The sequence below is a fragment of the Caloenas nicobarica genome, chromosome 1, assembly GCF_036013445.1.
Source record: "Caloenas nicobarica isolate bCalNic1 chromosome 1, bCalNic1.hap1, whole genome shotgun sequence".
NCBI classification, from domain to species: domain Eukaryota; kingdom Metazoa; phylum Chordata; class Aves; order Columbiformes; family Columbidae; genus Caloenas; species Caloenas nicobarica.
The window spans coordinates 41,662,717-41,675,895 of NC_088245.1; the positions used below are offsets into that span (position 1 = coordinate 41,662,717).

The 13,179-nt window shown below is 45.2% G+C and overlaps 1 protein-coding gene across 1 annotated transcript in view; it reads left to right on the plus strand.

Annotated features, from left to right (window-relative positions):
* Positions 1–13,179, plus strand: part of LOC135988545 (coiled-coil domain-containing protein 134-like) — a 47,570-nt gene that overhangs the window by 855 nt on the left and 33,536 nt on the right. Inside the window, exons 3-12 of the mRNA XM_065634602.1 lie at positions 2,171–2,221; positions 4,248–4,321; positions 4,996–5,101; positions 5,663–5,866; positions 7,087–7,217; positions 7,713–7,827; positions 8,612–8,728; positions 9,244–9,343; positions 11,872–12,006; positions 12,542–12,656. Of these exons, the coding sequence (XP_065490674.1) occupies positions 2,171–2,221; positions 4,248–4,321; positions 4,996–5,101; positions 5,663–5,866; positions 7,087–7,217; positions 7,713–7,827; positions 8,612–8,728; positions 9,244–9,343; positions 11,872–12,006; positions 12,542–12,656 (1,148 nt within the window). The remainder of the gene's footprint in view (positions 1–2,170; positions 2,222–4,247; positions 4,322–4,995; positions 5,102–5,662; positions 5,867–7,086; positions 7,218–7,712; positions 7,828–8,611; positions 8,729–9,243; positions 9,344–11,871; positions 12,007–12,541; positions 12,657–13,179) is intronic.

A 13,179-nucleotide genomic window follows, 5' to 3' on the forward strand; every position in this document is an offset into this window, starting at 1 on the left:
GCTCTTGCAATTTTCCAAAGTATCTTGACATATCTTTAAAGTCTTTCTGGAGAACAGGAGGTGCCTGACACACCCACAATGCTCTCCATTCTGGTCCCATGCCTCAGTGATTTCTCATCTTTCTGAACTATGGCATTATACCAAGATACATACGGAAATGAAAGTGTGAGTTTAAAAAGATGTTGCGTGATTTAATTTCAAAAGTGCAAAATACAGATCTACTTAGTGGGTTTTTTTCACACAGTCACTTTACATTTGTAGAAATCTCTGTAGCCACAGGACTGTAATACCTTCTTCCTCCTGGTGGGTCAGCCTCACGGTGAAATAGTGTTCAGTGGGATGTCGGGAAGTGCCTTTCCAGTAACAGACTCTGCGATCTTGAACATTTCTTACTGGTTTCTGTTTGCGTAGCAGTGCTGTGGAAAAGGTCTTTGGAACATCTGAAATCTTAATGGAGAAGGTATAATGATCTAAATGAGGGAACAGTAAGGCAGGAGGAAGAAAGGTGGAGGGTATGAATGTGAGTGCCTTCAAAGAGCAAATATACTGGATTCCTTTAATTCCATTATCTCATTTGCACATCACAGATAATTCTTACTCTTTGGGGGAAAGTGACTTACAAGCCCCTTCCCCTGCCTTGACACACTGAATAATTCAAATAGTGTTTTCCCAGTTGATTTCCCAGCACAGTGTTGCGCATATTTTGGAAGCAGCTTTGTTAGAAACAGAACTTTGTGCATGTTTAGTTCTCTCCATCACACAAATTTTTATTGAGTGCTGTTTGTGTACATAACCCTATACAGATGTGGAAGGAGTGGTGCTTATGGCCAGTTCACTCCTACGATGTATGACCCTAACACAAAATATCCCAGAAGACAGGGGAGCTGTGCTTGCATTTCAATGCTCTTGTCTGTTTTTAACTAATAATTTTGTCTCCCTCTTTAAGAAACTGCACAATTGAATGGTTTTGGGACAGCTTTGAGATTTTACTATACTTGGTGTAACTGCTAGAGCAGTTGGAATCCCAGTCTAAGCTTGGGGGTACAAATAACAAAATGTACATTTTGGATAGAGCTTGAACGAACTAAGGATCATTTAGTCCAAGAGTGTAAGAGGGGCAACCAAAGGTTTGAGCAATGCTGTGGAGGAAATATTAATAGTAAATTCAGGAAAATATACTAATTTTTTTGGAGAGAGAATATTAGAATAAGCATAGACAGAAGAAAGAGGCTGAAGAGATGGTGAATTTCTGGTAAGGCCAAATTTCGTGCAGCTAATATTGCAATGTTTACTAATACTGCATGCAGATCTTTTCCAAAGGGTGAGGAAGTTACTGAGGATTGGGCAGATCAGGTAGGAAAGATGTGCTTTCTTCAGCTGCAGTCTCATAGTCTCATGACATTGCTTTAGTTGGTCAAATTTATGAGAGGTTATGGAATCTCCGAAGGGGAGGTAATTTGATTTGGTATGTTGGAAAAAGTGGTTTGGTGTGGTGGATGTGGGGGACTGAACCAGGTGCCTGATGCTGTAGGCACCTGAAGTTGGAAGGAGCTGGGAGGTGCAGTTTCTCTTCTGCTGTGGTGTAGTAGAGTGAGAGAGTGGCTTATCTTCATACATCCAATCTTATACTCTGCTTGTGCAAATGACTTGAGAAGTGGAGCCTTCAGGTTCAATTTAATGTTGGAATAGTTTCCATGTGCTTGAAACCTGCTGTTTAAATTTAGTCTCGGGATTTTCAATACTGTGGAGGGACAATTCATGGTAACTGGTATGAATGGGAGGTAGGACAGTTAGCTGGTCTCTAACTTCTGTAATTCTAGAGTGTTGTAATTCAGATGTGTGATATTGGATACACGCAGTGAGATGTTGTGATGGTAGCAGTTACGTATTTAATTACATATGTGAAGCCATTGACTTCAACTACAAAGTACATAAAAAATACGCAAGAGAACTGAGTACCCTCAAGTCTGTGTGTCCTGTTTATGGAGGTGTCTTTTGCGATATTCCCTCAGAGTATCCACCTTCTTCTGACAAAGTCAGGCTGGTCTCACATGGAGCGGGTAAAACACAACAGTTCTGGGGAAAAAAAAAAAAAAAGGTACAGTTCTTTTTACTAGAAGGCATTAGAAGCAGGAATGAGTTCCATGACTGATTGTTGTTCATCTTTTAGGGATGTTGCATACTGTGGAAGACAGTGGTGCCCTGGACCTATTTGTAGAAGGTGAGAGGCAGATGCCATGTCTTGATTACTGACAGTTTGTGAAGGGGAGTCTGTCTTGTCTCATAATAGTGAGATGCACGACTTCTACACAGCTTGAATTAGGAAAAAGCATCAATTTTCTATCAGTACAACAGTGACAAGCTCTTCCAATGTTTGGGGACGGGGGAGTGCAAGTAGATAGAAATATTTAGCATTTCTCTCTGTGTGTGCTATGAATTTAGTGTCAGATGGGTATCAGTGGTAAACAAAGCCTCATCTTTGGACCTGACTGAAGTCTCAAAGCAAATGGGAATTTTCCTGTTGGCTTCAGTGAACTTTGGGCTCTACTGCTGTCTGCCCAGGACGGAGGGTATTTGAGATTTAGCTGTACAGGCTGCAGATTTCTGTTTGTGAGCAGCCCTTCATTTGAAATCTGAAGGAAATGCCTGCAAGGCTGACAAAGGAATCTCTGCAGTCCAATTAACCTTGGGCATCTCTGCTGAGTCCAGTGATCTTAGCAATGCAATGATTTCCTCCTGTCCAGCCATGAAAGATGAAAGGAAGCATGACCAGCTCCTTTCAGAGGGATTTCAGTTCTCAGGCAGTTGCTTGAAATGGTGTTGAAAAGGTGAGAAGTCTTTCTGTCAGATTACTAGTCTGTTGAGAGATGGACAGTCTCAAACACAGGAATTTTAGCTTAGTGTTACCTGACTAAAACAATCATATAACCATAGAATTGTTTTGGTTGGAAGAGAGCCTCAGAATCGAGTTCAACTATAACCTAACTCTAGCACTAAACCATGTCCTTAAGAATCTTGTCCCTAAGAACCGTATCCGTAAGAACTCCTGAAAGTTTTTAGGAATTTTGAGAGTTCAGGACAGGAAAGGGCCACTAAACCATCTGTACATCACCCATCTCAAGATATGCCTCTGCTGAGCTCTGTAGCTCTTTAGCTAAAGTAGGTCTCCTAGATAAACTTCCAGTATTGCCCTGGATATACCAAGAAATTGTGGACCTAGAAGTCTTTGGTATTTTTTTAAATGATGCTTTCCTAGAATACTAATCAAAAGAGTGTGTTTTTCAAATGAGTTGTGCCATGACAGCAAGATACATCCAAAACAGCCTTATCAAATCCTACGAAACAATGTTCTGCACAGGGTCTCAGTAAGGCGAGTATTGTCAAGACTTTATCTGCTGAATATGCAGGTGTCCAGGTTCTAAAAGTATCAGGAGAGGGACTTTGCTTCCTGAAACCATTCCATGGGTGTGTGTGTGGAGTCAGGGGCAGCCTGCCAGCATCAGGCAACTCCTTTGTGATTTTTTTAGGGAAACACCAGGTGATGTGCAGCCCGCACCTGGTAAACATAGTTTCATGTTGATTCCTCTATTAGGACAGAGCAGACAGAGTTCTTAAAGTTGCAGTGAACCAAGAATAACAGCCTTTACTAGGGGCTGAGAAGGTGAACAGTACCACAAAGGTGACAGGGACCTTGCTTCCTGGCAAGGTGTATGGGCTGACTGCAGTGAGGAGGAAAGGCCGTTGTTATAGATAAGGACAGGAGCTCAGGAACAGGAGCAGCTGGAGGAGGAGCTCTCAGTCTGCACCTAAGGTTACTCAGCAGTTTCAGTTCTGATATCTTCTCTGGAAAAAATATGTTTTTAAAGGCCAATTTTCATACTGTAGAAAGCCTGTTTTATTCAATTACCAGAATTTTTTTACGCTTTTAAGCTAGGGCTTTGTTTCCTTCCCTTCCTGGTTCCTTATGTTTACTCAGTGTTCTGATGCTCAGTTTGTTGCTTGCAGTTCATTTCCACGCGCGGTTTGTAGTGTAGCTAGAGCAGGACTGCTGTAATGTTGCTGTGGGGAGCTCGGACTGGGCTATCAGAAGTAATAGCACTGGGAATGTCGATGTTACCCTGCTCTCTCAGCACCTCCGTGCTCGTTTAATTTCTAAGCTCTCTACTTGCTGCTCTGCTAAAGCCCCGTGGAAGATGGATTGTGAGTGCTCTTGGGTGTGAATTACTGATCCTGTTTCTTCTGCCTAGTTCTGGTGCGGCTTGTAGTGGAGCTGAAGTCAGAACAGTACTTATGCTGTGTTTTGGATGAAAGCCAAAAAGAGGTTAGTGAAGATGAATTCCTTGCCCTTCCTTTCAGTCTTTCAGAGCTTGAGGAGATGGGAATGAGTGGCCCTGCAAGACTGCAGCTACTGCACTGGGATGCAGCCTGTGCTGCGGTGGGATGTCTTAGTGCCAACTCCCCTGCTGTGATTTTGGCAGTGTTGGTGTCTACCCTGGAGTTTTCCTATTGCTCCCGTGACACCATGCAGCCATATAGCTTCAGGATGCTCTTCTGAAGCTGTGTGGCTTCCCCAGATTCTTCTTTTTTTCCCTCACCATTTCAGAGATATGAGAAGCTTGCCCAACCTGTGCTGTGGGCTCTTGCTCTCTTCAATCCTAAGTTTATGATGGCCCTACGAGGTAAAAAAAAAAATTGGAAATAGTGAAAGTGAGAAGTTCAGCTGTTTCATCTGCTCATGTAAGAGTTGGAGGGGAGAGAGAGGAAAAGAAGGAAAAAACAAAATTTCTTGGAATAATTAAAAGACATTTTGGAGACTTAGTGGTGTGGTCAGGGTTTTCCTGTGGTTTATCCTAAGCGGTGGAGAGGACCCAGCTTAGGAAAAGATCCCGTTCTGGAGCATTATGCATCGAAGTGAGCTTGCTGGTTTGTGTGCATTTCTACCTTTGGACCGTATCCTCACCAGTCAAACACTTCATTTCTCTGTCTCCCCTACAGCTGTGCAAAGCAACTACCATGAGAGGCAGCCTGCCCACATTCGCTCTCTTGGGCAAGCTGGCAGATGCCATCCCAGGCTTTGCTGATATACTGGTGGTAAAGCACGGTGAGTAACGTGCCACGTCCCACTGAAGGGTAGTGGTCACAGCCCTAATACACATATGCATACATGCACCCTCTCGTCCCCCATGTGAATTCATTAAGGTCACACAAAAAGCCTGTCCAGAAGTCAGAGTGGCATTCGGGCCTCCTGGGTTGCAGGTCAGTACCTTCACAGCAGGCTTCTTGTTGTGCTGTTAGCCAGCCTGGCTAAAAAAACAGTCTCTCTGAACTGGGGCTTGTGGGTCTGCCTCACAGACAACATACATTTAGTTTTTCTTTCCTTGGTCCAACCCCTGGGGGTCTGGTGAGCAAGTTTAGCTGTTTGTGGAAGTAGCTGTGATGATGGATCTTCACATGATGAAGAGCCAGCTTCTCTAGCCATTTATTTCTGTGTCTCTGCTCAGGATGGGTGGTGGTGAGCACATCACCTAATTGTGGCATTCATTAATCCGCACACACTGGTCTGTTCAGTGGGCTTTTGTAAGTTTTCAAGGGAAATAGTTTGGTGCTTTTAAAAAGTCAGTTCATTGGTGTGAATGTTTGCTGTTTCTGTTCCTCATGCTAGGTAATTTAGTGGATCACATGCTGATGGGCTTGACATACCCAAATGAAGCTATAAAGGCTGCTGTCTGCTACCTGTATGGCAAGCTGTACTCCTCTCCTGTTGGCACAGAGCGGCTCTCAGCACACTTCGAGGAGAGGCTGTGTGGTCTCTTCCTGAAGGCCTTGGGGCGTGCGCAGACAAAGGACCTGCAGGTTAATTGTTTGGGTAAGGCATTGCTGAGGGAAACCGCAAGGTGCGAGGGAAGGCTCAGAATGAGGAGGAAATCCTTGGGCGGCGTAGATGCTCTAATGTCGGTCATTCCCCAGAATGCTTGTCTGAAGCATTTGAGCCTTTCAGTTACTCCATAGCAATCAAAAAAGCCCAGACCTGCTGCTCAGCTCCCCCAGGCCCCACGTTTGCTTAGCACTGACTAATCTCTTCAGAGCTCGCACTGTGGCCTGGCCTGTCTCAATGGGATGCTGTCATCCTAGGAACAGACCATCCGTCGAAGTATCTGAATGCAAACACTATGCATGGACAGGTAGGTTTTGTAGAGCAGTGGGACTGAGTCTAACAAATACGGTCTTCAGATGTGGGGCATCATGTTATTTAGGCTAGAAAGCTAATGTGGAAGTGGTGCTTTCTTGCATTTATGCTTCTAACTGCACTTATCAACTGTTGCTGGGAGCACAATTTTGGCCTTTCTGACATTCATTGCTTGTAAACCATCCAGAGAATTCCTTTTTCTTGTAGGAGATAAGCAGGAACTGGATTGCTCCTCAGATCATCTACTCAGCTACTAGAAATAGATGATGATGCCTTTGAAAGTAGAATTCTACAGCTCAGACGATACCCCTGGTGAATTTGTGCTGGCATGTACTGATGATTTGCATCGATACCTGTAGCAGTGCTCTATACTTCTATACTGAAGGCTTTTTTTAATGTGTGGATATCCCTTAGCTAAACACAACTGTTTCAGTAAGAGCCTGTGAAAGTAGAAGGGGAAGATAAATGCCAGTTCTCTAGGAAGCAGTCCAGGGAAAATGTCTAGTTATTGTTGGGTCACTGGCTGTAGCCTGGAGAAAAACGCAAGGCAAGAGCTCTCCCAAGAAACAGTTTGAAGGCTGGGTACTGGAGAACAGAAAAGGGTTTGAGTAGAGTGCTCCTGAGATCATGTACTTGTGCACACACATGCCTCTGAGAAGGAACAGGGAGCATCAGACTCAGCAAAAAGCATCAGCAACAAGGAGTTGCAAGACATGAGGTTCATGGCAGTATCTGGGGACACAGCGAGAAGAAGCTCCCTAAACTGGAGGCGAGGGTCTTTGTTAGGAGTTCAGGAAAGGGGAGGAATTTGGCAATGAGTCTTGGGCTGTAAATACTCCTGCGTTAATATAACCCTGCTGTGCCCAGTGTGGTGTTCATTCTTGCTCCCCCTTTTGCAGGTTTGCTAAAGGAGCTGCTGAAATCTGACCATTACGTATCCATTCTTATGAATAATACAAGGTCAGAGGAGGAGTCTGAGAACCCTGACTTTTTAGAAGGGGAACATCCACTGCCGCTTGTTCTCAAAAAGGTGATCACTGAAGTGGTAGTGAATTGTTGGTAGATGTAAAGAATTTTCTGACCTGTATTGAAGCTTTATCTGAGGCATTTGAGTATACCGGCACCAGCACCAGTAATAGAGGCTGCAGTGGGAAATGGGGGCACCCCCAGAGATCACCTCATTGTTCATTCCTGCATCCTGGAGGGAGGAAATCTTACTCCTGGCCTCAGCTGATTTTACTCACTCACACTTGAGGTCTGATACAGCACTTGTAGTGCCAGCATGATGAAGCGTGGGACAGAGCTATTCTTACTCATAATCTTCCCTGTTGTGGTTTTCACTTTGCATTTTTTGAGTGTATTTGGTCCACTGTTTTATCTTGCCTTAGCAAGTTTATTCTGTGAAATACATACCAAAAGAGAGATCTTCATTTACATTTTAAATTTTAAAATGCAGAGGAAACTGTTTCCTACTTGTATCTACATAGTTGACTCCTTCTCTCCTTTTGACTTTGTTTCTCAACAGCTTTTATTGACCAGAGATGAGATTTTACAGGCAGCAAGTGCCCACTGTGTGGCTGCAGTGCTGGTTCACTCGCCCAGCAGATACGCTCCTCCTTTTATCCATGCGGATGTGCCAGGTGAAGAAATGGGGTAGCATCTTATTGCTCATCTCCCAATATCAAAGCACTCCCTGGCTGTTTGTTTTAGGAACTGGTCTGGTTCTGTGAAATCCACTCATGGCATAATGTGTACTGTGACCATCTTGTACCAGTAAATGTGATTTTAGGAATGGGAGAGTAAGTTTTCAACTGGAAGTGTAAGAGCAGGTGTCAGCTGTCAGAATGGAGTTTCCACATCAAGAATTCGAATGAGTCCTTGAGGTCAAGGTCACTCTTGCAGTATGGGTACAAAGCCTAAACGGATTTGAGTTCAGTCTTAATCCACTAAATGTTGTAAATTTGCACAGAATTTGGTCTAGGATTTAGCTTTTGAATCCAGCTGTGGGAGATGGTTTATTACTTCTCTGTAATCCCAAAAGACAGAAATGCTTTCATTTTACAAATTCTTTGGGAGATATAAAAAAAAGACCACTGCATCACTAGTAAAGCTTGCTTTGTGTCTTTTCATTTGTGCCAAAGGCTGGAGCCACAATTCAGCTTCTTCCTGCTGAGTGTGGGCTGGGAAGACACCTGCCTGTGGGACTCTGCTCTCCAGTCACCTTGTTTTGAAGACTGGCGTACCCCCAAGCGTCCACTCCATTCTCCATTCCTGCTATTTTATGACACAACCATTCTCCCTGTGGCTATTGCTGTGCTTCCTTGTTTTCTCCTTCTTCCTCTGCTCTGTTCCAGGAGCAGCTGTGCCATGCTGTGAGCAAGCTGCCTCTTACCAGCGTGACCTTACTCGTGTGTGTGTTTGCAGAATTCCTGTTTGAGTGTCTCTCGTGCAACAGTGAAATTCTCATCTGGTCAGTGTATTGCTGCCTGCTCCTCCTAACTGAAGAGCGCCTTTTCTTCTCAAAGTGTCACACAGTCTATGGTGAGTCATCGATGTTTCTGACAGAGTGACTGCAGTAATACTGTGGGCATTTTTTTGTGCGTCTAGTTGAATTTCAATGCTTCACACAGAACCACAGTCAGGATGGAAAAGGTCTGGAAACGAGTACCTATCAGACATGTTTGTGATGTCCAACATAGCTTGGATTTACAGTGTCACTGTTCTAATGAGTTCCTGATGAGTCTCTATCCATTATAATAACCAATTATCATGACTGACACTACGTGAGTTACTATTAAGTGTTTCTGTAGACACACCAAGAGTGGATTTAAGAAGAAGGGCCAAATTCCGTCTGTTCTTGTGGACTTTCCTCCATCAGTGGAGGTTGGGCCTGTTATAATGGATCCGAGTGAACGTGATGTATTGGGCAGTTGTTTCTGTCAGTGGTTCAGAAGAATAATTGTTCAAATCTTCCTTCCTTTTAAAAATTCATTTTGCTTCCGCCCTGGAATCTTGAGTATTAAATGTCCTTTGTGACTTCTCTTGAACATGTGCAGGCATTGAGTCTCTGGTGAGGAGTCTCCAAGACATCCTGCAGCTGAACAATGTGGAGTTGCACAAGCAAGGGCTCCTGCTCTTCACTGAAATACTGAAACGGTAAGGGAGTTCCCCCACCAGCCTTGCCCAGGCAGTTTGGTGCCCCAAAATATAGGCTGTGGTGCTTTTGCTTTTTAAGTTTTTTGTCTGAGACCAAATATCTACACCCCAAGAGCCTTTGTGTTTGAAAGAGGTTGCTGAACAAATGCATCTCCTTTATTCTTTGTGAAGAAGGGCTTGATGGTTGCTTCAGAACCTCCCAGCTTGTCTTCTTTGTGCATGCATCCACCGGTATATCTGTCTCTTCCTGCTTCCTTCCCAGTCTGGGGGGTGAAATCTCCTTTCCAGCTGTAGATGGAACAGGAGGGAAAGCGAAGAAGGTCCAGGCGTATGTGAGCAGGGCAGCTCCTGCTAAGTGCGCCTCTGTGACAAAACCGAGCATGCAAATTCCATGGCTTCTAGTCCTGTCTTTGATCTGAGCTAAACTGAAACAGCAAAAACAAATTCCAGGCTGAAATATTAATGTCTTCTGTCACTTTTTCCCTCTTGTTTTCTGCTAAGGAATAACATACCAAGGCTTGTTTTTCTTCTGTGTTTCCTGTTCTTGCCTCTATGATCTTGTTCTCGTCCTGTCATGCTAGTGACAGTCTTGTTTTTGCCACTTAGTTCCCCCAAGAGAGCCCTTGAGCTGAATTTTGGAAATGTCATAGTCAATTTTGTAGCAAGTAGCAGGGTAAAAAGGAGAAGGAAAAGCAGCAGTGCTAGAACAGTGTGATGATGCCAGTGTGGGATCCGTCAAAAAGAGAAACCAGGATGTGGGAAACACTAATTACAGCGTTTATGCTTGTAAAACAAAGAGAACACTCTGTGCAATTACTCTCATTTTCTAGCACACACATTCTGTTTCTCTGAGCTTTGCCTTAGAAAGGATGTTTTATTTAAAACTGTCTTATAGTGGGGAAAGGGGTCTCATCCTGGAACCTCTCCTCTTAGTTTTTCCTTGCAGCTGGACTCTTCTTTTGTAAGTGAGCCCCACACTCTGGTGTTGTCCAAGCAGGATGTACTGCTCCCCTTGGCAGTGTGTCTGGAATGGTGGGCGGCTCTCCCTGCAGTGCCCCTTGTCTCTCTCAGCACAGCCAGGGAGGCAGGCATGGTTTGGGGCCCAAAGACGAGGGGCTGCAGGAAGCTGCAAGAGCGCCGTTCTTCACACCTTTCTCCCAGGCCCCCAAGACATCGTAATGCACCATATTGCAAGTGGGTTTATGCCTCTTGAATGAGTCAGCAATACTCCTCCATCCCTCCCTGCGTGAGTCAGTGAAGGCTTTTTTTTTTTCCCTGATGTGTTTTACTTCAGAAGGCCAGCGATTGAAGAAAGGAAATACAGAGGATTAATAGAATTACAGTATAAGAAGAAACAATTTGGGAGTTCAGCACATCACTTACGGTTTAGGCCAGAGACTGCTCCGGCTGCCTGAGTTCCACAAGGCCTTTTCCTTGCCTTGCCCACCTTGCAGCTTTTTCTCACAGCAGAACATGAGGTGACTGCCAAGCTGGGTTTAATCCCACTGAGTGACTAAAAAGCGTGGTTCTGCCTCTGTTCACTTTTTGCCCTCTAGTTGGGCTACCAGTGTAATTTCTGCTGAAATTCATTTTCCTTTCCCATTTGTGCATGGGAGCATGTGCTCCTGGCTTGCTATAGTCAGGCACGTCTGTGAAAACTGAATAATAGGGAATACTTTTGGCTCCCAAGTCTGGCTCCTGTCATGCTGTGCTGTTTTTCTTGTTTCACTTCGGAGGGGCCCTCTGGCAGGCTGTTAGTGTCTCTTGTTCACATATAGCTGCCTATCTTCCCCCCGCGTTCCTGACTGTACCTGACTTGCCAGGAGCCAAATGAGCACAGTCTGCCATTTACACAGCTCTGCCCAATAATGCGATTAGTGGCTTGTCATCCCTCCATGCTCTCCTGCTAAATGCTCAAAGGCATCAGGCCACAAGGTGATCAGATGACCAAAATGTTCCCTATCAAGAAGAATTGTTGAAACAGTTGGATTATGTTTATTTTCCTGATTTCTTTTCAAGTTCAGGAAAGTCCCTGTCCTTCTGGCAGCATCGGGCATTAAGAAGTGCTATAGGACTGTGAGAGAAGCTGTTCTCATGGCATTGTCCTTGTTCTAGGATGGTGGTGTTTGCTTGTTTACTCAGAAATATGAATTGCCAGATGAACCTGCAAATGCCAGAGCAGATGGCCTCAGCATCAAGTCTTAGGCAGAGAGATCACTGTATTTGGCAAAGCCTGTTTTTCTTGTGCTTTTCATGTCAGCGTTCACTGGTACAGTCACACAGTTATGCAGGCTGTGGGTTTTTTTCGTCATAGTAGGGCTCCAGACCTGCTGAAGTTCACTCTTTGTAGCAAACCCTTTACCTGCTCAAGTTTGAGACTACCTCCTTGACAGCAGCTGGCTCTGAATACTGAAAAGCATGGCTGGAACCACACGGCTCAGCTGTCCATTTGGTGGAATGAGGAGGAGGCACTACAGTTACTTAACTCTGACAATATTATCCTTGCTTACTCTGTTTCCTCTTCGCAGGCAGCCAGTGGAAATCAACTTATTCACAAACCGAGGTGTATGTATAGAAGCCATTGATGTTTTGATGGAGGCAGTGAACTGCCCTGTGCTCGAGGTGGTGGTGGAGGCTGTGAGAGCTGTGGCAGCTTTCCTGAGGTAGGCAGGAAAGAATTCGCAGGCTTTTCTTCAGATAGATCTGTTGATACTGTTGGTCTCTGCGGCTCCCCTGTGGCTGTGTGGGTGAGTGCGCTCCGCAGTGGGACTTCTGGCTGTGACAGGCGTGGGCACAGCAGAGCTGGCTTCCCACCCGCCTCAAAGCGCTGCCAGGGCAATGAAGCTGTGGTGGGCAGCAAGATGCTGCAGCAAGGACCTGGCGTCCCAGGCAGGCTCATACTGCGGCTGTGGTGGCTTTGCCACTCTGTGCCCCATCTGGATACATAAGAGCAAGCTAGGATGTGAACAGGCATGTCCTTCCTGGCTGTGGTGGGAGCGGACAGTGAGTGCAGTGAGGGTGTGTTTGGGCGCATGTCTGGATGAAGGCACTTTCCAGATATTGTGACCTTAGTGTGCTGTGCTGGAGAGAAGTGGCAATGGCACGGGGCTGTCAGAAGAGCAGTTATTTCTGCTGATGTTGCCTTCCCAGGTGGAATTTCCCCAGCAGGGAATGTGCATGCTGTCTTTGCTTGTTCAGGAAGGACCATCTGAGCTCCCCTCCAGTCCCATATGAAGAGCTGCAGAAGCTGCTGGAGGCAATGCTGAAGCGATGTGCTGACTTCTCCCCACCACAGAGTAGCAAGAGGCATGCAGTAAGTCAGAAGTTGTTGTTTCTTGTTGGTAGGACCAAGAAGGACAGGGATGATCGTCCTAGTGTGCTATGTGGATGTTGTATATATGTTCTCTCCCCTACCCTACGGCTGTTGGGTTCTCTGGTGTTTCTTTTGATCCTCATGCCTTGAGATGGTACCAGTCTTTGTCTTTGGAGTAGCTAAAGATTGATGCTGGTGAATGTTGTCTTTCTAAATCAGTGAAGATTTGTGGGGCACCACTTGAGTGTGCTGCTCTCTTTATGTGTCCAACACTCCAAGGTCATTTGGACTTCCCCTTCTTCAGGTCCCCATCTTGTAGGCTGTGTTGGTCACGCTATTTTTTTGGCAGTGAACATTTCTTGCTATGCCTTTATACCAAGAGGGTCACCATGTATGCACTGTGATGCCTCAGCAAGGGAGCTGTTAGCCATTCTTCAAACTGCAAATCCTGTCCTGTTCCTGGAATATGCAGTTACTGTGATGTGCTGCTGGGACCTACACACCTACACACCCTTACAGGTGG